Source organism: Apostichopus japonicus, chromosome 20 (genome assembly GCF_037975245.1).
Source record: "Apostichopus japonicus isolate 1M-3 chromosome 20, ASM3797524v1, whole genome shotgun sequence".
In the NCBI taxonomy this organism is placed as follows: domain Eukaryota; kingdom Metazoa; phylum Echinodermata; class Holothuroidea; order Aspidochirotida; family Stichopodidae; genus Apostichopus; species Apostichopus japonicus.
In genome coordinates this window covers 22,386,621-22,412,752 of record NC_092580.1, presented here as the reverse complement: position 1 = coordinate 22,412,752, position 26,132 = coordinate 22,386,621, and the positions used below count along the sequence as shown (strand labels likewise).

At 36.9% G+C, this 26,132-nt stretch overlaps 1 protein-coding gene across 6 annotated transcripts; it reads left to right on the top strand.

Moving 5' to 3' along the window:
- The first annotated feature begins 125 nt into the window (after positions 1-125).
- On the top strand, positions 126-25,826 carry LOC139962201 (uncharacterized). 6 transcript variants are annotated; one of them, XM_071962187.1, is made up of 18 exons: positions 126-339; positions 1,038-1,819; positions 3,270-4,049; positions 5,209-5,967; positions 6,850-7,593; positions 8,510-8,737; positions 9,644-10,387; positions 11,303-11,530; positions 12,427-13,170; positions 13,879-14,495; positions 15,692-15,772; positions 16,647-16,882; positions 17,397-17,880; positions 18,935-19,149; positions 20,256-20,411; positions 20,893-21,115; positions 21,592-21,648; positions 21,912-25,826. In XM_071962187.1, exons 2-18 carry the CDS (start codon positions 1,060-1,062, stop codon positions 22,404-22,406), a joined length of 7,551 nt encoding a protein of 2,516 aa, XP_071818288.1. In that variant the 5' UTR covers positions 126-339; positions 1,038-1,059; the 3' UTR covers positions 22,407-25,826. The 6 variants fall into 6 exon arrangements, with proteins under 6 accessions (XP_071818288.1, XP_071818289.1, XP_071818291.1 ...); XM_071962188.1 differs by having other exon boundaries at positions 128-339; positions 3,270-3,413; XM_071962190.1 differs by lacking the exon at positions 6,850-7,593 and having other exon boundaries at positions 128-339.
- The last annotated feature ends 306 nt before the right edge of the window (positions 25,827-26,132 follow it).

The following is a 26,132-nucleotide window of genomic DNA, read 5'->3' as shown; positions in this document are numbered from 1 at the left end:
GTAGCGAGTGGCTTTGAACTGAACTAAGTTGTGATCGTACGAGATTTGTTTATGTACCACCTCGGCCAATAAAGGGGAAAATCCAAAAAACTAAAAATAGCAACAATACGGAGCTTGGGCGTAATCACATTGAACTTTGGAAACCGCAGATATGAAGCCTTTTGACCAATTAACCTCAAAGAGTTAGAGAACATATTGTTAAGACCATGTTACATAAACTAGATGTTTGTTTCCTCCTAATCAAATCCAACCTTGGGAGATATGTTCGATGTCTGTGAGAAGCTATGACCAACTGAAGGCTCAGTCTCGTTGTATGTGGACAAAGCGGTTATATTTATGGTAATAATCATGCTAGCCTATTTCTTACATTATATATATGGCATAACCAAGCCTATGCTGACCGACAGGCGCGGCCACTTTTTCTACGTAGGCCTATTCTTTTATAAATTATGTACGTTATTACTATGTGACAATCGTTGGAGCGCCTGCGTCTAACCTTACTGATGCAATCGGTTTTTGGTTCTAATATGTCAGCTGCCAAACAATTACCATGCAGTGAGATAAAGTGTTTGTGATGATAAACTCACACTGAAATAATTGCAGACTGATTTTTTTTCCAGTATACTAAAAGTTATAGGCCTAGTTCATGTCATGTCAATCAAACTTGACACTGTAATATCAAAATCGGTCCGAAAGTGTGGACCATTTGAATATGAACTCAGGGGCGTCCATCATGGGGGGACACTTCTGATGGGTGGAGGACACAATAACAAATGCCCCCCCCCCTCCAGGTTTAGTGACTGGCTCTAGGAAGTTATTCTATATTAAGTGACTTTTCCACAGGAGGATATTTGACTGTCCTCTAGTAAAATGGTATTCATTTTGTATACACTTCTACTTTTAATTCTAATATTTGTAGCAATGTACAAGGACTGGGGACTGACTCGCTGCCAGTAACAACACTGGCTTAGATTTCTGGTGTTTAACATAAATATATATGTAAAATGCCATATCAAATTTAATTTTGTCTTTTACAGTACACAGACTTAAACCATAAGCATGATGGCAAGTGGGAGTTACTCACAAGATGCTGCTTCCCATACTGAACAGACAGAAGTTGTCCGACAAATTTTGATAGAAAAGGGGCAACCGATGTCATGGGAGACATTTGGGAAATTGTATAAGGAGAGAGATCCATCAGTCAATTACCAGTCAGTTCAAGATGCTCTTTGTGGAACATCTGTCCATGGTATACTTTGTTCTAGGGACTTCATTGCTCTGGACACCCCAAGAAGTGTTGCATTACTGAAGTTAGAGTTGGCTGTGGTCGTCAATGAGAAGTTAAACGAAGGAAAATTCTCCAAAGCCAGTCATTACTTCCATATAGCTGCCTCAGAGGAAGAAAAAGATGAACTTGGTCATAATGAAGATTCCTTGAACAAATCAATGTTAGATTTTCAAGATATTTTTGTCGTAACATCATTGAGTGATCAGGGAAGCAATCACAAGAAAATAGTTTTGAAACCAGGAATTGCTGACCAACATAAATCTTTCTTCAGATTTGAAAATGATACCAAGGCATCTGCACTGCATAAACTGAAATATTTTCTGTTTCTATGCCATGGCAGCACTAATGTTAGATCAGCGTTTGAATATTCTCGTTGCTTCTTGACCAAAGCAGAAAAAGTTCACTTCTCCAGAAATATGACAGATGACTTTGTCAAGGCTTTGAAACTCCAGTGCCTTTCAATTAATGTCAATGAAAGTGTTGTTGCGCTCTCACGATCACCGAAGGTTCAAATTCAAAATAATCCTAATGGTGAGTAATATGTTGTTTATATGATTCATAATTTTAAGGAGATTAAAGTTCATCTATATCTGCCCCGTCCACTCCAAGTTAAGCATGTTAAAAATATATATTTTAATTAGTCTCTTGTAATGGTTACAGACATGGAGTCCTTCAAACTGGGAGTTTTTTTAATTTTTTTTATATAAAAGCTAGAGTGAACAATAGCCCATGAAGATTGAAATAAGTAAAGAGCTCACAAAGGCTGTGAGGCGCTATAAAGTAAATCAACATGGGCCAATCAGTAGTTCACAGCAGCTTAGGAACTACTGTACTGATGGGTGGGGGGGGGGGTTGCTGGCCCCCTCACCCCAGAAGCACACCTAAGCGTTGCGAAGGGAGGTGTGCACTATACATGACCTAAACTAAAAGCATTCAGAGATTCAGAACAGTTCAGGCATCCAGATGGCAGATGAACACCTCTCGGTCAAGGATTGGGTGATCAGTGCCTGTAAAATACACCACCCACTCCCCTTCCAAGTTGATGTTGAGAGGGTAAATTAGGCAGTTGAAATCTTTAATAGGCCTTCAGTAGACCTTTATTGCATCTAGGCTGGTTGGCAAACAGTTAATGAAATTAAATAAATAAAAATTTGGATGTAGGAGAAGTAAACTTGTACAACATGATGTACTATTGAACTACAGAAGCTGATGATAAATGTGACTTTTCCACTGCTTCCTCCTTGTTTGATCATGCAAGGAAGAGAGTACAGTATGTGTTACTGTGTGCTCCGATGACACCCAAAGTTGAAAATATCGTATTATACAAAGGCATAGCAAAGCCTTAAGGATTTTTTCCTACCAGTTTTCCTTTGACAACCAGGTCCTACCTTTGGTTGTCTGAACAGCAAATTACTGTAGGTTTTCTGAAGAAATGTACCAAAATAACAAAGAATGGTCTATATGTACAATGTAGGATAGATGTGTAGGTCTATGAATGGTACATCAGCTTTGGGCTGGTAAAGCCCTTCTTCCGGTGGATCATATATCTACCATTATTTTAGCTTTATTCCGGTGATGGGAGGCTTATTCCAATGCTTGTGTTACCTATTTGGGGGTATTTGGTTATAATGCAGTCTGAATTTGATGTAATACAACATGTAGTCAGCCATATAACCTGTAAAGCTGATTTTGGTTGTCTGAACAGACAGTTGGTTGTCTCAGAGAATTAACTTTGCCCTGAGAGGTATCATGTGGTATATAAGGATGGCTTTCATTGGGTCCTTTATTTTGAATCAATAATCGACAATTGATGGTACAATTCTAATGATTGTTGTCCTTCTCTCCTGTCGTCATGGCGAATACTTGCTTTTTGTTTAAACACTTTCCTGTCACACAGTTCTGTGAATTTAGTTAACCAACCTTTTGATAAGATTCACGTTTTAAATGGTGTCATGGTGTGTTCATTCTGTGTTCTCTTCAGATGGCAATGGACTCAGTCAGAAAAAATCGCTGGATGTCTTTGATGAAGATGATGTCAGTCTCTTCAAAGATATCTTACAAGACGGACCATTATCCTGGAATTGTTTCTCTTCAGAATTGGAATCAAGAAAACCTGAAACATATGGTATTGCTTTCAGAGAAGTGTTTTGCCAGTCTCCTCCAAATGGCTTTTTGCATTCCCCTGATTTCATCTCCCTTTATAATAATGTGAAATGCACTGCTTTGGCCAAATTGCATTTCATACTAGCTGTCAATAATAAACTTGGTAATGGGCAGTTAGGTAAGATTAGTTATCATTTCAGTGTGTTAGGTTCTGAACAGGAGAGAGATATGTTTGGAAGGAACTCCGATAAACTTTCTCAAACACTGATGAACCACAGTAACATATTCTGTATGTCATCTGAGGGCGACAATCGACGTAGTGTAAAATGTGGACCCCTGGCCATTCCTTTCAACACTTTCTTCCAGTTTGAAGGCAAAAGTAAAGAATCTTTTTGTCACAAACTAAAATATTTTCTCAACTTATGCAGTGGTATATGCACAGTATTTGTTGCCTACGAGTTTTCCAGGAACCTCCTTCGTAGCGACGAAAAACAGCTCTTCATGTGCAATCAAGAGTCTTTCATTCAATTGGTTTCTTCGCTAAGGGAAATTTTTAAAGTTTCAGCAGACAAGATTCAACTGCTTCAGTCACATTTGTGGCGAACTCAACTAAAAGAAGCCTTCATCTTCCCGGTTGACATGAAAATCCAAAGTCATGGTACAGTAGGCTTGTTCATTTTGCTGTATTCATTGCAGCTTAAACTTGATTTATCCTTTAAAGTCATGTTCACTTCCCATCATTGGCCATAAATGTTCAGTAGTCTAACACCAACTGTAACATGTTGTATATTAAAGATTTGTAGTCTAATTATACCTATAGTATTTCACACTCAGTTGGTAGTGGTGCATTTTACAAATTTGTAGGAAGTTTTTGTGATACACAAATGCTAAGCTGTATGTATAACATTTAATTGAGGCATTGCTTGGTGAATTTTAATGATACACACAAACTGATTTCCATTTAAGGGACAGCTTTGTATAACATACTGTTTATCCAAGGGTTTCAGAGATCATCCAAGTAAATGCATGCCCAACTTAGGCCAGGCCACTCCACCATGGGAATAAAGGTTCTTTAGCTGACACTAGCACTCATCTGGGTTTGGGTCAAACTGAGGTGACTATGTATTCCACAGTGAAATCTTGGTACAATGATATTAAACTTGACCCATTTGATGTGATGGCTGTACCTATGGTATACTACAATAACCATTGTCACTGAGTGGAGGGTTGCTACAAGAAAATGACAAAAAAGGAAAGATAAATGACAACCTGTGTATATCAGATTGTTAAGTACCAAAATTCATCCCATTGGCAGTATTTCCTTAGTTTGATAAGTACGCGATCAGGACTGCTTTTGGTCTAACCACATTTGATAATGAAATTATACAATTGCAAAAGTGTACTTTTTAATAGTCTACAGAATTATCATCGACAAGTTCCGCCATTTGTAGATATTTGTATTAACCATGATGGTGTCTAAAAAACTCAGTACTTTATGCTGACTTACCATTGGTTTGTAAGAAGTAGGATTATAGATACCTATTGCCTGTGGTGGTGGTCTCAAGCCTTTGGAGATAAATATGTGAAAATCTTAAGAGCTGATGAACTGAATTTGACTTATGATTGTGCCTTGATGGTTGATTGCTCTAATTATGATCTGAAAACCTTAAAATGTCACTTGACAGAATTGAAAGGGTTAGTCATTCTTATTACTTTCCCACGAACTGATTTGAATTGTTAGTGCTCCACATACCTGTACATGGCAAATAACTTCTGACAGATCATTCACTCCGGTTATCATTTTTCCTTGCTAATAGGTCAAAGAGATCAAGGTTGGCTAACATCTGTTACCAAGAAGATACAAAACCAGCCTTCCAAGGCATTGACCGAGAACTTTGTGAAAGAGATATTAAAAACTCAAGGTTACCCAATGAGCTGGACAGAATTCAAGAAGAAATTTTTATCACTTGACGAGAACCCCGATAACACTGTTGAAGAGTTTATGAAGCAGTATTGTAACAAGGTGGCAAAGTCACTCTGCATGTCCAAAGATTTTGTTGCACTGAACACTCCATTTCACAGGAACAGACTAAAACTTCAATTAATTTTGGAAAATCGTAGCAGATCTAACAAACCCTCCAAAATAAGTTTAGTGGAGCTCAAGGAACAGTTTGAAGAAATCGCTACATATCAGGAGATTGTAGAAACTCGACTTAATTGTCAAAGTTTCCAGGAGTTCCTCCTGAAATTTCCGAAAGTATTTGTCGTCAAGAACGACTTTGTCACACAATGTGTTAGTGCATTGAAGTTTTTGTCATTCTTTGGAAAAGAAAAAGAAGGAGCCAAGCCATCTGTAATGAACAAATTAAACTACTTTGTAAACATTTGTGGTGATAACTGTAATATTAGCTTTGCCTGCAAGTTTCTGCAGACACACCTCTTCCTCAAAAAAGAATTAGAATTGGTTAATTCTGTTGACAAAGTTGTCGATCTCATCAAGGCACCCCAGGGTGGAAAGGTGGACTCTGATGTTGGTGGTCAAAGTGATGCAAAGAGCAACAATGAAGTCCAAATAGGTAAACTTTCATTTGGATGAATTTATTATTTTTATTAAGGTATGTTGAGTTAAGTCATTTTGAGTTTACAGTTTTCTTAAGAGTTTGTCACGCTGAAGATTCAGTCTGCTTTATGCATATAGGAAAATGCTTTCAATGAGAAAAAATCAATGCCAGACAATATTTAGAGAAATTTTCAAATAGATGTTTTCATAGCAAAGATATTTTGTCAAAAGATAGCCTTTAGCAACAACACAAAAAGTGTAAAGCAATGACATTAAAGAGAGATTTCATTGACTGACTCATCTAACAGAGCCTTAAAATACACTCAAGAACAGTAGTACCTACAACATTACTGGTTAGATATGGGTCAGACCTTAACAGGAAAAGTAGCTTGGGAGCATTGTTAGTTGCTTACATAGGACCACATAAGCTACTCAAAATCATGCTAGCTTACCCTCATCATGTATGATCATCTTTGTGAAATAATGTTCTGCAAACATGCATTTCATTGTACATCACCGCAAGCAGCTTATGTTTGTGTGCTTCCTGCAACACAGATGAAGAAATTGTAAACACATCTTTGAAAACAAACAGATTACTTATCCTGTGAAATATTGTGAAATTGTTTTGGTTTCTTGCAAGCTCTATCATCTGATAAGTGGCTTCTTTCTGCTGCCCTTTCTATAAAGAACTTTGCCTCTTTTCATTGTTTTCCTTTTTCTTTTTCATTTTCACAGTTTTTTGCATGATATATCAAATTTCAAGTTTTTTTCTAGTGTTGTTTATGGAAGACCAAGTTCTAAGTAAGATGTGATATACCAACTGTTTCTTCCACTTGTTAAGTTTACAGCATTTGCCGGTGATTGCCACAAATATGTAAAATTTTGTTTTCCTCTCAAGAAATTCTGGAAGACAGAAAATCTACAGTTGTCAAGACATTGAGAGCAATTGAATCCATTCTTCAACAAAGAGACCACCCCATGTTGTGGAGAGACCTGGAAGAAAATGTTTCCACATTTGAAGAGACCAGATCTTGGATAGCAAACTTTAAGGACCTGCCAACATTGGAGACTCAACACCTTATCTATACCCAGGAATTTATTTCCCAAAACACACCTAAAGATCGGGCTTTCCTCAAATTGTGCTTGTTGGTCAGGATTAATCTTAAATATAATGGCAATTGTCCAGTAAATACTTTGCATGAGCAGGTTTGTGGCATCGGATCATCAGCAGAAAAGAAAGCATTCAATGTTGACTTCGAGCCATATTTGGAAAATTTCCCATCAGTGTTTGTCATGAATGTGGACACGTCCTCACTAGAGACAGTTGTTCACCCTGGAAAGGACATGCCGTGCTTTGAGAATTTGTTCCAACTCTGTGAAGACCATCAGGAAGATTTCTGTCTCCAATGTCAGCTGACATTTTTCATATACCTGAGTGGTGGCAGGAGTCATTTTAACAGAGCTTTTGGTTTTACCAAGCTTATTGTGGAATTAGCCCAGAGAGGGTCACTAAAACACGACCAGAAAATAGAGACATCTGAATTTGAGAAGTTGATTGAGAATTGCAGCAGGATTCATCTTGCTGAAAATTTGATTTTAACGTTGCTTATTCCATCCGGTAGTAGTCACACAGGGTCAAAAGGTGAGGGTGCATGCTTTAAGTGCCATTTGAAACTGCACACAATTCCATTCCAACAAGTTTTTCTTGATGTCTTTTATGTACAGTATGTTAAAGTAGTCCTGTGCTGTACATTGTGATAGTCTCAACAGGAGTTAATTCTGCCTTGTAATTTATTGGAACAGAGAAGGATTCCTATAGTCTTGTATTTATTCAAGATCATCACATGGATATAATGTTTCCAATGGGTTTTTTTCTTAATTTATTTGTTATTGTTACTCCAAGTCCCTTTGAAATGGCATTCTTGCACTTTCATTCAGAAGACATATAAAATAGTCAATAAAAAACAGCATTGATAATTAATGTTTAATTCATTGCACTATAGTGGCAAAGTTTAGGAAATGAAATCATTTTCTTTACCGCCTTTCCTTGAAATACTTTTATTATGCACATCAATGCTAGCTGCCTGGATTTTCATGCATCCTTCCCTTTGCTTGTAACTGTTACATCATAAGCCTATCATGCATCAGTTATAGGAATACATATATTTTTCAGGTTTTGATACTGTCAATGTAAAACATGCTTCTTAGTGTTCTTAGTTTAAGGATTGTGTCAAAAGAAGAAAGCTGTAACTTCCTCTGCAGTAAGGTAGCTCAGTCAATATCAAACTATAGAAATGATCTTATCAGACCGGAATTACTTCTTGTGTGAAACTGCATAAAAGATTATGTCCTGCACTGGACCAAAATCATGGCTAAAAGTTTATCAATAAAAATAACATAATGTTGCAGCCCACTCAGTGCCCTACTGTTATACACAGTACCAGAGTTGAAGAAAACCCTTCATATTGCATTAAGTAGTAGTACTTAAATTGCATTTACAGATATATTTTGTAGAGAGGCAAAACTACCAGCATCTTAATTTTGTTTCCAATGTAAAGGTAACCAGACAGCAGCCATATCTGATGTCAACAGAGGGTTATCACAGGGTGCTAATGCAAATATCAAAGGACCACCTCCACCCAAAGAGAGCCCTATGGTGCAGTCAAAAGGAAGTGATCAGACAGTCCCCATGCCATTATCGTTACCAGAAAAAATCCCTACATCATCGATGGACTCTGATGTTGGAAGTCAAAGTGATGCAAAGAGCAAAAATGAAGTCCAAATAGGTAAACTTTCATTTGGATGAATTTATTATTTTTATTAAGGTATATTGAGTTAAGTAATTTTGAGTTTATAGTTTTTCGTTACAGTTTGTCACGCTGAAGATTCAGTCTGTTTTATGAATCTATGAAAATGGTTGCAATGAGAAAGCAAACTTCAATGCCATTTAATAATTAGAGAAATTCTTGAATAGATGTCTGCATAGCAAAGATATATTGTCAGAAGATAGCCTGTAGCAACAACACTGTAGTTAGAAAATGTGTAAAGCAATGACATTAAAGAGAGATTTCATTGACTGACTCATCTACAGTAAAATAGCTTTAAAATACACTCATAAACAATGGTACCTACAACATTACTGGTTAGATATGGGTCAGACCTTAACAGGAAAAGGAGCGGGAGTATCATGCATTGTAAGTTGCTTACATAGGACCACATAAGCTGCTCAAAATCATTCTAGCTTACCTTAATCATGTATGATCATCTTTGTGAAGTAATGTTCTGCAAACATTCATTTCATTGTACATCACAGCAAGCAGCATATGTTTCTGTGCTTCCTGCAACACAGATGAAGAAATTGTAAACACATCTTTGAAAACTGACAGCTTACTAATCCTGTGAAATATTGTGAAACTGTTTTACAAGATTTCTCACAAGCTCGATCATCTGATAAGTGACTTTTCTCTGCTGTCCTTTCTATAAAGAACTTTGCCTCTTTTCGTTGTTTTTCTTTTACAGTATTACAGTTTTTTTGCATGATATATCAAATCTCAAAGTCTTTTTCTAGTGTTGTTTATGGAAGGCCAATTTCTAAGTAAGGTGTGAATTACCAACTGTTTCTTTCACTTGTTAAGTTTATGGCATTTGCCTGTGATTGCTACAAATATGTAAAATTTTGTTTTCCCTTCAAGAAATTCTGGAAGAGAGAAAATCTACAGTTGTCAAGACATTGAGAGCAATTGAATCCATTCTTCAACAAAGAGACCACCCCATGTTGTGGAGAGACCTGGAAGAAAGTGGTTTCACATTTGAAGAGACCAGATCTTGGATAGCAAACTTTAAGGACCTGCCAACATTGGAGACTCATCACCTTATCTGTACCCAGGAATTTATTTCCCAAAACACACCTAAAGATCGGGCTTTCCTCAAATTGTGCTTGTTGGTCAGGATTAATCTTAAATATAATGGCAATTGTCCAGTAAATACTTTGCATGAGCAGAGTTATGGCATCGAATCATCAGCAGAAAAGAAAGTATTCAATGTTGACTTTGAGGCATACTTGAATAATTTCTCATCAGTGTTTGTCATGAATGGTGACGCATCCTCACTAGAGACAGTTGTTCATCCTGGAAAGGACATGCCGTGCTTTGAGAATTTGTTCCAACTCTGTGAAGACCATCAAGAAGATTTCTGTCTTCAATGTCAGCTGACATTTTTCATATACCTGAGTGGTGGCAAGAGTCATTTTAACAAAGCTTTTGGTTTTACCAAGCTTATTGTGGAATTAGCCCAGAGAGGGTCACTAAAACACGACCAGAAAACAGAGACATCTGAATTTGAGAAGTTGCTTGAGAATTGCAGCAGGATTCATCTTGCTGAAAATTTGATTATAACGTTGCTTATTCCATCCGGTAGTAGTCACACAGGGTCAAAAGGTGAGGGTGCATGCTTTAAGTGCCATTTGAAACTGCACACAATTCCATTCCAACAAGTTTTTCTTGATGTCTTTATGTACAGTATGTTAAATTAGTCCTGTGCTGTACATTGTGATAGTCTCAACAGGAGTTAATTCTGCCTTGTAATTTATTGGAACAGAGAAGGATTCCTATAGTCTTGTATTTATTCAAGATCATCACATGGATATAATGTTTCCAATGGGTTTTTTTACTTAATTTATTTGTTATTGTTACTCCAAGTCCCTTTGAAATGGCATTCTTGCACTTTCATTCAGAAGACATATAAAATAGTCAATAAAAGACAGCATTGATAATTAATGTTTAATTCATTGCACTATAGTGGCAAAGTTTAGGAAATGAAATCATTTTCTTTACCGCCTTTCCTTGAAATACTTTTATTATGCACATCAATGCTAGCTGCCTGGATTTTCATGCATCCTTCCCTTTGCTTGTAACTGTTTCATCATAAGCCTATCATGCATTAGTTATAGGAATACATATATTTTTCAGGTTTTGATCCTGTCAATGTAAAACATGCTTCTTAGTGTTCTTAGTTTAAGGATTGTGTCAAAAGAGGAAAGCTGTAACTTCCTCTGCAGTAAGGTACAGTAGCTCAGTCAATATCAAACTATAGAGATGATATTAGCTGACCAAAAGTCATTCTTGTGTGAAACTGCACAAAATAATTATGTCCTGAACTGGACCAAAATCATGGCTAAAAGTTTATCAATTAAAATAACATAATGGTGCAGCCCTCTCAGTGCCCTACTGTTATACACAGTACCAGAGTTGAAGAAAACCCATCGTATTGAATTAAGTAGTAGTACTTAAATTGAATTTACAGACATATTTTGTAGAGGGGAAAAACTTCTTTATTTGTTTCCAATGTAAAAGGTATCCCGACGGCAGCCATATCTGATGTCAACAGAGGGGTATCACAGGGTGCTAAAGCAAATATCAAAGGACCACCTCCACCCAAAGAGAGCCCTACGGTGCAGTCAAAAGGAAGTGATCAGACAGTCCCCATGCCATTATCATTACCAGAAAAAGGCCCTACATCATCGATGGACTCTGATGTTGGAAGTCAAAGTGATGCAAAGAGTAACAATGAAGTCCAAATAGGTAAACTTTCATTTGGATAAATTTATAATTTTTATTAAGGTATATTGAGTTAAGTCATATTGAGTTTACAGTTTTTTGTTAAAGTTTGTCACACTGAAGATTCAGTCTGAGTCTATTAAACTGGTTGCAATGTGAAAGCAAAATTCAATGCCAGACAATATTTAGAGAATTCTTGAATAGATGTCTGCATAACAAAGATATTTTGTCAGAAGATAGCCTTTAGCAACAACACTGTAGTCAAAAAAAGTGTAAAGCAATGACATTAAAGAGAGATTTCATTGACTGACTCATCTAACATAGCCCTGAAATACATTAAAAACAATAGTACCTACAACATTACTGGTTAGATATGGGTTAGAGCTTAACAAGAAAAGTAGCTTGGGAGTATCATGCATTGTAAGTTGCTAACATAGGATCACATAAGCTGCTCAAAATCATGCTAGCTTACCCTCATCATGTATGATCATCTTTGTGAAGTAATGTTCTGCAAACATGATTTTAGTGTGCATCATGGCAAGTAGCATATGTTTGTGTGCTTCCTGCAACACAGATGAAGAAATTGTAAACACATCTTTGAAAATTGACAGCTTACTAATCCTGTGAAATATTGTGAAATTGTTTTACAAGGTTTCTCGCAAGCTAGATCATCTGATAAGTGGCTTCTTTCTGCTGCCCTTTCTAAAAAGAACTTTGCCTCTTTTCGTTGAATTCCTTCTTTTTTTTCAGTTTTACAGTTTTTTGCATGATACATCAAATTTCAAGTTTTTTCTAGTGTTGTTTATGGAAGACCAAGTTCTAAGTGAGGTGTAAATTACCAACTGTTTCTTCTACTTGTTAAGTTTACAGCATTTGCCGGTGATTGCCACAAACATGTAATATTTTGTTTTCCTCTCAAGAAATTCTGGAAGAGAGAAAATCTACAGTTGTCAAGACATTGAGAGCAATTGAATCCATTCTTCAACAAAGAGACCACCCCATGTTGTGGAGAGACCTGGAAGAAAGTGGTTTCACATTTGAAGAGACCAGATCTTGGATAGCAAACTTTAAGGACCTGCCAACATTGGAGACTCAACACCTTATCTATACCCAGGAATTTATTTCCCAAAACACACCTAAAGATCGGGCTTTCCTCAAATTGTGCTTGTTGGTCAGGATTAATCTTAAATATAATGGCAATTGTCCAGTAAATACTCTGCATGAGCAGGGTTATGGCATCGGATCACAAGCAGAAAAGAAAGTATTCAATGATGACTTCGAGACATACTTGAAAAATTTCCCATCAATGTTTGTCATGAATGTGGACACATCCTCACTAGAGACAGTTGTTCACCCTGGAAAGGACATGCCGTGCTTTGACAATTTGTTCCAGCTCTGTGAAGACCATCAAGAAGATTTCTGTCTCCAATGTCAGCTGACATTTTTCATATACCTGAGTGGTGGCAAGAGTCATTTTAACAAAGCTTTTGGTTTTACGAAGCTAATTGTGGAATTAGCCCAGAGAGGGCCACTAAAAGACGACCAGAAAATAGAGACATCTGAATTTGAGAAGTTGATTGAGAATTGCAGCAGGATTCATCGTGCTGAAAATTTGGACATAACCTTGCTTAGTCCATCCGTTAATAGTCACACAGGGTCAAAAGGTGAGGGTGCATGCTTTAAGTGCCATTTGAAACTGCACACAATTCCATTCCAACAAGTTTTTCTTGATGTCTTTATGTACAGTATGTTAAATTAGTACCGTGCTGTACATTGTGATAGTCTCAACAGAAGTTAATTCTGCCTTGTAATTTATTGGAACAGAGAAAGATTCCTATAGTCTTGTATTTATTCAAGATCATCACATGGATATAATGTTTCAATGGGTTTTTTCTTAATTTATTTGTTATTGTTACTCCAAGTCCCTTTGAAATGGCATTCTTGCACTTTCATTCAAAAAACATATAAAATAGTCAATTAAAAGACAGCATTGATAATTAATGTTTAATTCATTGCACTATAGTGGCAAAGTTTAGGAAATGAAATCATTTTTCATTACTGCCTTTCCTTGAAATACTTTTGCTATGCGCATGAATTCCAGCTGCCTGGATTTTCATGCATCCTTCACTTTGTTTGTAACTGTTTCATTATGAGCCTGTCATGCATTAGTTAAAGGAATACATATATTTTTCAAGTTTTTCAATAAAATAAGATAATGTTGCAGCCCTCTCAGTGCCCTACTGTTTGACACAGTACCAGAGTTGAAGAAAATCCATCATATTGCATTAAGTAGTAGTACTTAAATTGCATTTACAGACATATTTTGTAGAGGGGGAACAACTACCTGCATCTCAATTTTTTCTAATGTTAAGGTATTCTGACAGCAGCCATACCTGATGTCAACAGAAGGGTATCACAGGGTGCTAAAGCAAATATCAAAGGACCACCTCCACCCAAAGAGAGCCCTACAGTGCAGTCAAAAGGAAGTGAGACAGACCCCATGCCATTATCGTTACCTGAAAAAGGCCCTACATCATCGATATTACCAGTTCAGGGTGCCCTTCCTTCCATTCCAGATAGTGAGAGAGAGGTACCACCTACCTCTGAGGAGGGTGCACTGTCTTCATCTTCTTCTTTGAAATCGATATCATCAGATCCCACCAAAACCAAGACTGCAAGAAAAAGGTCCAAGAGGAAGAAGAAGAAAGCAGATGCAGCAGTTTCCATGGCAACAGAGACTAAAGTAGACGTGAAGGTAGAGGTGATAGGGAATGAAAACAGGTTAACCATGCTCATCGCTCAGATGCTGTGGGAAGTTAATCCAATCATATCTGTCATGCACAGCCAAGATATTTTGGTAGTTTTGAATTGGTCTGGTACCGGATTTTTGCTTCCGATTCCTCCGATGGGAGCTGGTCAGGTCAACCACCAGTATGATGCTAGATGGACCAAGTTTTGCGATTTCTTAAAGAATCGAAAAGTTGTAATGGTATGTTAACTTTTCTCATCAATTGTAAGATTGTGCCCTTGTTTCTTATGATAAAATGCGTTTTGAATTCTTAGAGTAAGCAAGTATAAATTATTAAAAGATGGATCATTCTAAGGCGATAGGGATTCTTACATTGGTACAAGTCACATCCTATAGGGGGCATTTTGATCATGTGTGATGTCACAGATCCACCAGGAGGCAAAATCTTGTAGTTTCCTTCTGCTCTTCTGTTCAAAATTTGCTGGAGAAAGTCAATATTCCTGTTGCTGAACCTCATTATTAGCATCTAGTCCAACAGCTTATAAACTGTTAGGTCCACAACTCAAGCTTGAGCTATGACCCACTAGTCCCTCACCCATCCATCAGAATCCATGGTTAGGATGCATCAAAGCTAGCTTGTACTTAAACGTAGATGATCCAAAAATAACCAATAACTGTTCTCCTCAAGCAAACTTCAAATCTGTGGATACATTTTTCACATCTAACACCTGACAGAAAGTTTTTAGCATTGCGGCAAATTGCTATACAAATATATTTCCAATTGCTAAAAATCCAAAGACATATATAACTGTTTTGTTTATTGTACAGAAAACCATAAGGTTTTCAGTATTTTATACTAAGGAAGTAATCTATGTGAAAATTACTGTGTAAAAGTAAGTTGGCCTGACGTTTCGATCCTAGCAGGATCTTCTTCAAAGGCTAGAAAAAAATAAAATTTTTTGTTTTTTTTTTGTTGGGCCTTTGAAGAAGATCCTGCTAGGATCGAAACGTCAGGCTAACTTACCTTTACACATTCTCTTACACAGGCTCTCTAGTGCATAAGCAGTTTGCTAACAGTTTTATTTTATTTTGAAAATTACTATGTAAAATGTAAGCTCAAAAATATTCCCTGTAATGCCCAAAGTGAATGTGCCTTGACAATCACAAGGAAATAATTTTGCATTTGACCTAACCAAGCACCTGTTGTTAAATGAAGATGGTTGCTAGGATTTTTCTCTGGTTATTCTGTGTGTGAGGGTAAGACTGCAGGTCTTGAGGACTACCAAAAACTAGGTCAAACGGTCTAGTTGAGTTGGATCATGTTCAGTCAGGGCAATGCATGGCCAGCTTCACAAGACAGATGGACAATTTTATTTATTCTTTTTCACACGTTTTTTTTTTCTTTTCTTTTTTTCTTACTTTCTTTCTTTGAAAAGGTCACATTTGACTGTGAAAGTGTTGCAAAGGTTTTACTAGGAAGACTGGATCTGAAATTGGTGACTGTCTTTGACATAAAGGTAAAAATGATGTAAAACGAATGTATATTTTCTTCAGCAAGATGTTATTTCAATTGACAAACTTGTAGCAATGAGTGAAATGCAAGGTATGTCCAAAAGTACGGAATGGGTTCTCCAAGAGGGAAGGAGGGTGTGAGGGGTGTTTTATATAGAGTTGCCATATCTGAACATTCAATAAAGAGGATCTTCCTGTAGAACAACCAAATTTACGCTATAGTGTAAAGTTTTGTTGGATATGAGTAAATGGACAACGAAAAACTGACTCGGAAAATTAATTATTGAAATAAAGCAAAGACTTCTTGTGGCTAGAATGAGAAAAAGCAAATGATGTTTGTCCCCATTTTAATGGTCATGGAATTTAAGTTTAATTTATGCTTGTATCGATTTGACCTTACCTGAAACCAAATAACTCTACTCTCTGTTTCAAAATCAAAGTTAATGGAGGAGGGGCACAAAATTTTGCAGATGTCCGTACTGGGAGGGGCCTAAGGGTGGGGAGAGGGGGAGGTCGGGGAGGTATTTGGACCCATTTGTATTTTTCTTTGCCCAAATTTTGTTGCAGTAAAAGTGCAATGTTTTGTTCATATATATATGATGCACTTGTTGAAAAGTTTGATTGTGATAGGTTGCTACTGTTGATTTAACATACAAGATTTGGGCTCGTCGGGATTACCGGGGATTATAGGGTTACGAGGATCCTATATATTCATGGAGCATAACTTGAAACTATCAGTTGTCTGACGATCGCTAAAACGCGTGAAACTCAGAGTTACAACTACTAGTGTTCCACTAGTCTCAACTAGTATCAACACACATATATATATATATATATATATATAAACATATGTATTTTTTCCCCTCCATTTCCTTTTAGTGTGGTGTACAACTTCTGTCTTCTGAGTCACCTAGCAACTCACCTAGCTACAGAAATGTCACTGAGTTGTGTCAGAGGTTTGCTCTTCCCGGCCCTGGTCGCATAATCCCTCATATTATCGGGGATCTTGATCTATGGGCTACGCACAAGAACATCCAGCTGAATAAAGATGAGGTTTTATTGATGATAAAAAATGCAGCTTCCCTCATTCCAACAGTTTATAGATGGATCTACCAGTAAGCAAAATATTAACATTCAAAATTTTAAAGATAATTAGTAAAAGTATTTGACATTTTGCTTCTTAGTAGGTTGTAATTCAGAGACAGACCGAAGAAAGATCCTGATAGAGTTGAGACATCAGCCTGGCTTTGTTACTTTTATACTTATACCTATACATAGGCCTTTTTCAGAGTATTGTGTATGTTGCCAAGGTTTACACTACTGTTTTAGTCTAATATGACCTAAGTAATCTCTCCTTTTTACTGATATCACATCTCTATGTTAATTTGTCCTGTGGTGTGCTGTCCAAGTCAACATGACCAGGCTTGGAGAAATATGACACTGGGCTCTCTATTTGAAGTCTTCAATTTGCCTTTAGAAAATTATGCAAATTAAAATACATCATTGTCTTTATCCCATAGTACCTGGACCCCCTAATTGATCCAGCACCTAGTGAGTTTAGCTCCCCCCCCCCCCTCCACTTTTACCATCATCTTGTTGGGTCTAACCATGACAAATTAACTTGTGCAGTGAGCTTCACTCTCACGGTGCCCTTAAAGAGTTGGAAAGACTAACAACAAAGAAGCTAGATGTCATGTACACAGAAGCAGAAAATGAATCATCCTTAGCAGCAGATGACAGCAGTACAAGTACAACAACTCCTACACCATCAAGTTATAAGAGCAGTACATCACTAAAAGCATCCCATTCCACTGGCGAGATGAAAATGTTTCCAGAGTTACCTGGACAGAATATGTCCCTCCAGTCTTCCGGCTCACAGAATAGTATGATGGTACCGCCTGGACAGAGGACCTCCCTGTTGTCTTCGTTTTCACAGAATAGTATGATGCTGACTGAAAATCTGGTACAGTCGATACCGCCACAAAACGATTGGTTTTCAGAAGAAATCGGAGATATTCCCTTAGGCTCGTCAGAGCTTGAAGGCTCCTTCGATCAGAAGGTGTACTGCCTTCGTAAAACAGAAGATGGTGGCATCATTGCAGTACTTCAAGAGGTAAGTTTGTATACATAATATATAAATATATATATATATATAGGCCCGTGGTTCGAATCCCGGTGGAGGCTGAAAGTTTTTTCACTGTTCTTGATTTTCCAACTCATTACGATTTTCATATATATATATATATATATATATATATATATATATATATATATATATATATATATATATATATATATAGTAGGTGTCCAGTTGTCAGAAATATTCGGTACGTGCCAAAAAGTCTAATTTAACAGCCATCTGTGTTCAAACTTCAAACGACAAGCATTAGCAGTCATCTATCAAGACATTTTGATGCTTTCATATAATGGTCCTTACATGTCTGAGGATCCAAAAATGAGAAGGCTTTTTGAACCTCCAGAAATGGACTCTTGATCAAGTGTGACCAGTTTGGGAGGTAATATATGGGTGATGTATGTAGGTGTGTTTACATGTCTTTACAATCTCGTGTAAGGAGCCCACGCTAACCTGACATGAGTATCAACTAGCACCCCACCTTACAGCAACAGTAGTTATAGCCTGTTGTAGACAGCCTGCACCACTTCAGGTCTCTCTCTTACTCAATCAAGGTGTCTGCAGGTCAGCAAGCCAATCAATGGGCACGTTTAAGAAAATACTTCAAGTATACATGACTACTGAGCTCTCTCTTTCAATAACAGTTGGTGTATATGGGGTTTTTTGTGTTTGTTTTTTAGATGAAATTGTTCCGTATGTACATTGCTTTCATGAATATTATTTATTGTGGTCAAGACAGTTGCTCCTGAATGTGTTGAGTAATACTTTGAACGTGACAGTTGCAAACAGAAGCCATACAAGGTATAACATTTGAATTTTTCATTTGCTCAATCTTTGTGAAGGGATCAAAAATGTGGGAGAAAAATACCTTGTGAAGACTGCGATTGTTTTATACTGCACATTAGTCTCAAAAGCAACCTGATTTAGGTCATTTAGATTGGAATCATTTTGGTTGTGTTTATACTTGGAATGCACAATGTGCCTTTAGATGGTTCCTATTATTTACAAACTTTCCTGCTCTTCTTCTGTATAGGAAGCCAATAGCTACGACAGTAATTTATCTGGCCTAACAGAGGAGTTAGTGAAGCATTTTGCAGAGAAGAACAGTGAGAGCATCATTCAACTGCTGACTTTACTCGGTGATGATATATTTACCACCCTAGGAGAACAGCTGCAGGGTCAGTCAAAGAACCACATGGATCAGCTGTCAGAGATTGTATTGGATGTTGGCAGGTGTGCTGAGGCAAGGTAGGGTCAAGGGTCAAGATAATGGTTGTCAAACCAAACCAGGGGCAGATGGCCGTTCTGGTTTACCGGCTCAGAACCTGTGTGCTACAGGCCAAAAACACCAAAGGTGTGTGGCTAGGTTGATTTGCCAAAAGATGCCATAGTTCAACCAAGGCACCAAATGCGCCACTGTTATTTAGACACCCCATTAGCAATAGTTGGACCACTGAGCCAATGGTTATTTATGCCCCTGACAACTTATGAATGAGCTGTGTCAAAATGAAACGAGAGTATTAGCAATGGAGGTTAATATTATAGTAAATGTGGAGTATGAAGAATAGAGGATTAGGGAGGTGATAGCATGTGTGGAGTGACTGGATGTGTGCTGGAGAGAAGAATGATTGCCAGTGGGAGAAAAGGTGTTCGGTGGGGGAAAAGGGAGTCTTAGTCATTAGCTTCTTATGGTATGCCTTAAATCCTGGTAAAACTATAGTTACTGTTCTGCTGCATACCTGTTAGGAACTGTGTCAATATTTTTGGTTACTTGCCATAGGCAAGCAGGTAACCTATGCAGTCAAGTTGGTGTGTGCGTGTTTGTGCCGGTGTGTGTATATGATGCCCTAGATTGTAAACACGATATCTCAGATGGGTAACCTCTACAGTTCTCATATATGGCATGTGGCTTTCTTGTAATGAGAAAAAGAACCTTGTTGGTCAGGGTGGAGGTCAAAGGTCATTTTGGGTCAGCAGAGGGCAAAATGTGAAAAGCTAAAAAAAAAAATTATCTCCAGAACCTGAAAATCAGAGGAGGTCATATATGCATGGTCACCAGGGGTCAAAACAGGGATTAGGTAGTGCAAAATGCAGTACACCCACAATATTTCTCTACTATTAGGTAAAACGTGTATCACATTTAAAGTAAACCGTTAAGTATAATTCATTGTATTTGCAACCTACATGAAAGTATGTTGTTGCTTTTAACAGGGTTTACAGATGAGTATTCTTATCTTAAAGATCATAGTATTCTCTGCAGATCAGATTTCATTACAACATTGTTCTGATCAGATGCAAAGAGGGAAATGTTAAAATGACAACAAGTAAACATTGCCTTAAAATTTCCTCACCAGGTTACATAAGAATATCAAGGGTGAGAAACCAGTCGTCCTTGTTGCATCCAGCAAGGTAATCACTAAGAAGGCTTTGCAAGAAATAGAAGAGAATGATGTCCTGACAGGATTTGATGACAATCGGTGCGGAGTAGAAGGATGTCTTCATAGTGTCAGGTGAGATGACTACTACAAATGAATAGACTTAATTCAGTCATTTCATATGTTATTATTCTCTTTTTTTATTTACTTTGACTTTATGTATTTTATACTTCAATTCAAATAAAGTGAAGCTTTGATTTTAGTATGGACTTTATGTATTTAATACTTCAAATAAAGTGAAGCTTTGATTTTAGTATGGAGCTACAATGTTCTAGACAGCTTGTTTTCCAAAAGAAACTTGTTGCATGCCAAGTGGAATCCCACACAATTTATATTGCAATGTAAAATCCTAGCAAGGTCGGAAGCTCTCCTAACGGTAGGCAGGAAGTACTCTGTAAACTATAAAGGTCTGTTTGTTGAGGTGAGAGGGGTGGGGTGGGGGATTCATCCTCTAGTTTAATATGACACTTTTTAGTTGGCCAATAAATTTGTTCTCTTCTACCTGTGATCTTGTTCATCTCTATTGAAGTTTGTAATGTTGTTTTTGTCTTTGAAGGGGAGTCAGAAACAGGACGAAGAAATTGATTGGTTTGACGGTTCGTGTAGCCCTACCACTCCTGGGATGCGCTGACATGATGTACGACATCGCTTTGAGCGGCAGGTCCATTCTGATCTTAGGTTGCCCCGGTGTGGGGAAGACCACTCTACTGAGGGAACTAGCTAGGTGTTTGAGTGATACAGAGAAGAAGAAAGTAGTGGTGATTGACACCTACAATGAGGTAATTCGCTATAGTACAGTAGGAGAGCTAAAGTAGGAGAGACAAAAATCCTCATTGAGAGGGATTTCAAATTTTGGGGGGTTTGAGTGGGAAACATTTAATACTGAGAAGAAAACGCTGTGATGATATTGTGTTATAGAGTTCTTAACACAAGAAGTAGCATCCAAAATAGATCTGTAACAAGATGTTGGAATTTTACCTTCAAACCTCACCAATCTGTTGTTGGAGATAGGTCCACATTTTAAGGTATGAGTGGTTTACAAAATGCAGATAAAATGCTCTGCATTCATAAAAACACATGCTATCATCCCTTCAAGTTTTTGAAAATGGAGTTAAACTTGTACCACATAGAACATCTTGGTGTGCCAGATTAAGCCTACCTAACGTGGTTACATGGTAAGCAACTTATACTATTGAGAAGGGACAAGACCTTTCTTCTAGCTTTTGAGATATGTTTCATGTATGTTTTCTTCTAGATCGCTGGTGACTCTGATACTCCCCACTTCTCCATTGGCAGTGCAAGACGTTTACAGGTGGGTGTTGGGCAAATGTAGCTGCTTGGCTGTGTATTACATGTAACCATGCTGCATAAGCTTCCAAAAACATCAAAATGGGAGTAAAAAAAGATCTAACATCAAAATTGGAGTGTTATGAAAACATCATTGAAAAAGTTGTTGTTACTCTCATCAGTTACATCTTATGAATGTTCTTGAATACTTGACCTTCCAGGAACTTACTTTTATGTAATTTTTATTTTTTTCCTTAACTTTGTTGCATCTTATTTAATCTCCTGCAGGTATACAACCCAGAAGAACAGCATCAAGTGATCTCAGAGAGTGCAAAAAATCACAGTCCAGAGGTGGTCATAATTGACCAAATTGAACTGAAAAGTGATGTCACGGCTGCCACAAGATTGCCCAGATATGGCATTCAAGTTATTGCCGGGATAAATTGCAATTCTGTTATGAATCTTATCGAAGATCAAAATTTGTCACAGATTTTTCAGATCAGAGGTAGTAACATGCTCGACGACATGCAATCGTTGGACTCGGCTGGTGCCTTAGCTCAATCAAAAGTCAAGTCTGCATTCCAGGCACTGGTGGAAATGAAAGAAAGCGATTGCTGGCACATACATGATTTGAATCACACTTGGACTAACATCAGCGCCGGTCAAGCTTATTCAGTACAAGAGAGAACCCGTATCGGTCTTAACCACAGACAACCAGGATGGGAGCAGCAAATAATATTACGAGAAACGTTGATCAGCCCTCAGGAAACATTCGAGTTCTGAGTAGAGGGAAAATTGAAAGCATTGAGAAGTTGGTAAAATTTCTTACAAATGTTAAATTAAAAAAAAAAAATGTATTTTAAAAGTTGAAAAGTATTTAAGATTTAGATTTTTGTTTGTTTGTTAGTGTCTCTGTAGAATGTACTTAAATAACAATAGATCACCAGTATCATAATATTGCATTTAATTTCTTCCCATTGTATTTGTTTTACATGTCAAAAATATTACAAACAGAAAAAGATATATTGAACAACATTGTTTTGTGCTGCCATATAGAACACAACAATGAGTGGAAGAAATCAACTGCACTTTCCAAAGATCTGATAAACATATATTGCACCAATATCTTCTAACAATTAGTCTTCTTCTGTGTGTGAGGAGAAGCCAACCTCCAGAGTGAAATATCAGTGTATCAAAATAAGATGTGCATTAATGTATCTATATTTTTGTATGTATGTGTATTTGTTTGTATGTGTGTATGTAAGTTTATATTTGTATGTATGTATGTATGTTTGTATCTGTGTGTGTATGTATCCATGCAAATATGTAGGTTTTGGTTGGTCTTTGCAAAAGGCTATTCAAAGCATTCCAGAACACCTTTCTTAGTATTAAATTTTGCAAAAACCTCACTTTGTTGTCATAGTTACTGTCTACTCCTTTACTGTTAATCAGTGTACTGAATCTTTCCAATGATATTTAACCTTTTTTTGTGTAGAAGTAGAAGTTTTGAGTTGACTGCCAATAAAGTAGATCTTTGAATCTTTGTTGCAATACTGCTAGATGCAATCTGCAGCACATTTTATTCTATGAATTATTTTGATATTTTCACTTTTCAATCCACATTTTTGATAAAGACATTGATTTATCATTTTCTATACTGTATATATCTTCCTATGTTTAGATACTATTGGGTAGAACACACATAATCATTCTTGATAAATATATTAATAAAGATGTATGTAAAATAATTACACAAAATAATAAAACTGACTGACTGACTGAATCAATCAATCAATGGGTGGATGGATGGATGGATGTATAAATAATCAAAAAATTAAGAAACAAACTTCATAAACCTCCGGTTGATTAACATTTTACATATCTTGGTGAGAATTTTATCAATGGATTAGAGAATACCTTTCGATAATATGCTGCATTTGTAAGCATCAAATTCAGCAACTAAGCTATTAATATTTCAGCATTATACCAATATTCTAGCATAATTTGGAAATTTGTTATCTGTCAATCGTCTTTTTACTTCTTCTGAGAACATATTTTGGACACACAATGTGAAAGGTTGGTGAAATCAAATGGAAGTGAGTGTGTGAGCAAAGTTGCCAGTAACAAGTCACATAATTTTGTTTATCTCTACCAAAAGCTGACACTAGGTAGAAGTTTAGTCTTGGTATGTCTTAGGCCAAGATAAAATAAGTATTTGATTGCTTCTAATGTTTCTACAGCTCTTTCGGTTATCATGATATTAACTTTTACATAAGCTCCTTTAAGGCTAAACTGATGATGACATCAGGTAACTCAACAGTGCAGGCCTTAATATTGTTTTATAAATTCTTATATCATTACCAAAATGTGTTCTTTTAGCTTGATTAGACAGCATACAGCGCATTCCTTGGATGACATTCAGCATGGTTTGTCTGTGACATGTTTGTATCACATCATTGTTAACATGTGATACCAGCTGTTATCCCATTGAGTTTTGTGTTGCATCTGAGCAACTTACCTAATGGTCTGAGTTTAAGAATATGTAGTACTGCAGTCACTTTACTGATGAACCTCAGCTCTTTGAAGGTCATTTCTCAAAACTAAACCTGTTTTGGAAATGCAACCTGAATTACCATATTTTTTTTTATTCTATTTCTTTTTTTTGTGTTGGCCGACAACATGTTTGAGATAAGCTTGATGCAAGAGAAAATTAACAGAGGAGATGTTGCTTTGACTTTTATATTCGGAGTGATCTCTCCAGTGTATAGGAATTACATAACAGGTGTCTAAATATCAACAGAGAGAGATATGTGGAGGAATGGGCAGTGGCAATTAGTATTGGTTACACCCAGGAAGTTTTATTACTACAATAACAGGATGTAGTGATGTCACTCATGGCTGGTGTTTATTAATGTAAAATGGTTTACATAAAATACATCAAGTAAGTTACAATGAGAAAATAAAAAATGTTTGTGCCGTAAGTCATCTTTTAAGAAAAACTTTCAGGGACTTGAGGCATGACTCTTTACAATTGTAAAGTGTGTGTGGGTGCAAGCAATTATACACACAACTCTTATGTTGAAGGGCAGCTGATTTGTAGGATCTTTATTCTGCTTCCCATATATGACATTACTATTTTCATGTTCTTCGAATCACAAAAGGTGCTCTTTAGATGATAATATTTCTCATGCCCATGGCCAGAAATACTTCAGCACTTCTCTACTTTAAGTCTAGGTATACATTTGATGAGGATCAGTATGGTAAGTTTAGGCTAGCTGAGAGTTTTTTTTCATTTTTTCCTTTCTTTTTTTAAACCTGCTTTTACATTTTTGCAACAAACTAGTATTGTAGTTTTTGTTCATGTTGAAAGTTGGTGAAATTGCAATTTTAAAGGTGAAGGCGTGGTGCAGCGTTTTGAGTTTAATTAGGTTCCAGGTTCAAATCCTCAGGAACCAGATTCTCTAGACCTATTCAAAGTTGTTGCTTTGTTATGTTGTTAAGCAGAGTCTTTCATGGATTTGGGAATTCTGGTTTGTGAATTGGGGTTGGGTTTTGCTCTTTCAATGGTTTTAAAACAACTTTGTTTGCCATAGCTGCCCTGCAGTGATGATGAATTGGGTTCCTTATTCTCCTCCCTCTGTATTTGAGAAAGTGGTCAAATGCTGAGGTACACTCTCATCGGTCTGATGGGGACGTTAAATGGTGGTCCTGGGAGCAAGAATGGGTGCAACAGTTACACACAGGCCTCGTAACTCTCTGAATACTCATTGAAAAGAGGATAGGGATAGCGAGTTTCAAATGAGATTCTGTTGGCTTCCTAACCCTATTTGGGAACCACTAAGCTAAACTACATTAGCTGCTTCACTGAAATAAATACATTTTTGAAATACATTGAGACATGCCATATTGTAGACTGAATTTATTCACTTTAGATTACTAAAACATAATTTGCTGCTGATTTATCATAACCTATAGTATACTTGCCGCCATATTACAACTATTGAAATTTTCTTGTTAAGACAGGCCAAAGTTTTGATTGATAATTTATGTAATTACTTTATGCAGTATTATGTGTGTTATATCAAGTTAATTCACATTGATTCCATATGTCTCCTTTCTTTAATTTCAACCATTCCATACATTGATTGTCCTATTACAATATGGTGTGCAAAATGATGAAAATCAACATTGAGAGAAATGACAGTTTTGTTCTTTCCTTCCTTTTTCCCTTTATGTTCTTCATTGTTTGTCTTCAGATGCATATTCTGAGTCTCAGATGCATACATTTGGTGCATTATAACATAGTAGATACACAACTGTCATATGTACTATTGTTTAACACAACCTCTTTAGACTTTGGTTGATGTTTGAGCCCCATCCAATTCAGTTCCAGTTCTCTCTCATCCTCCTTCTTCCTCCTCTCCTCCTTCCCACCTTCCAGAAGAGCAATTCGAGCACCATTTGACCTGCCTTAATGACACAGCGGTATTGCATGAGCCATACAGCCGT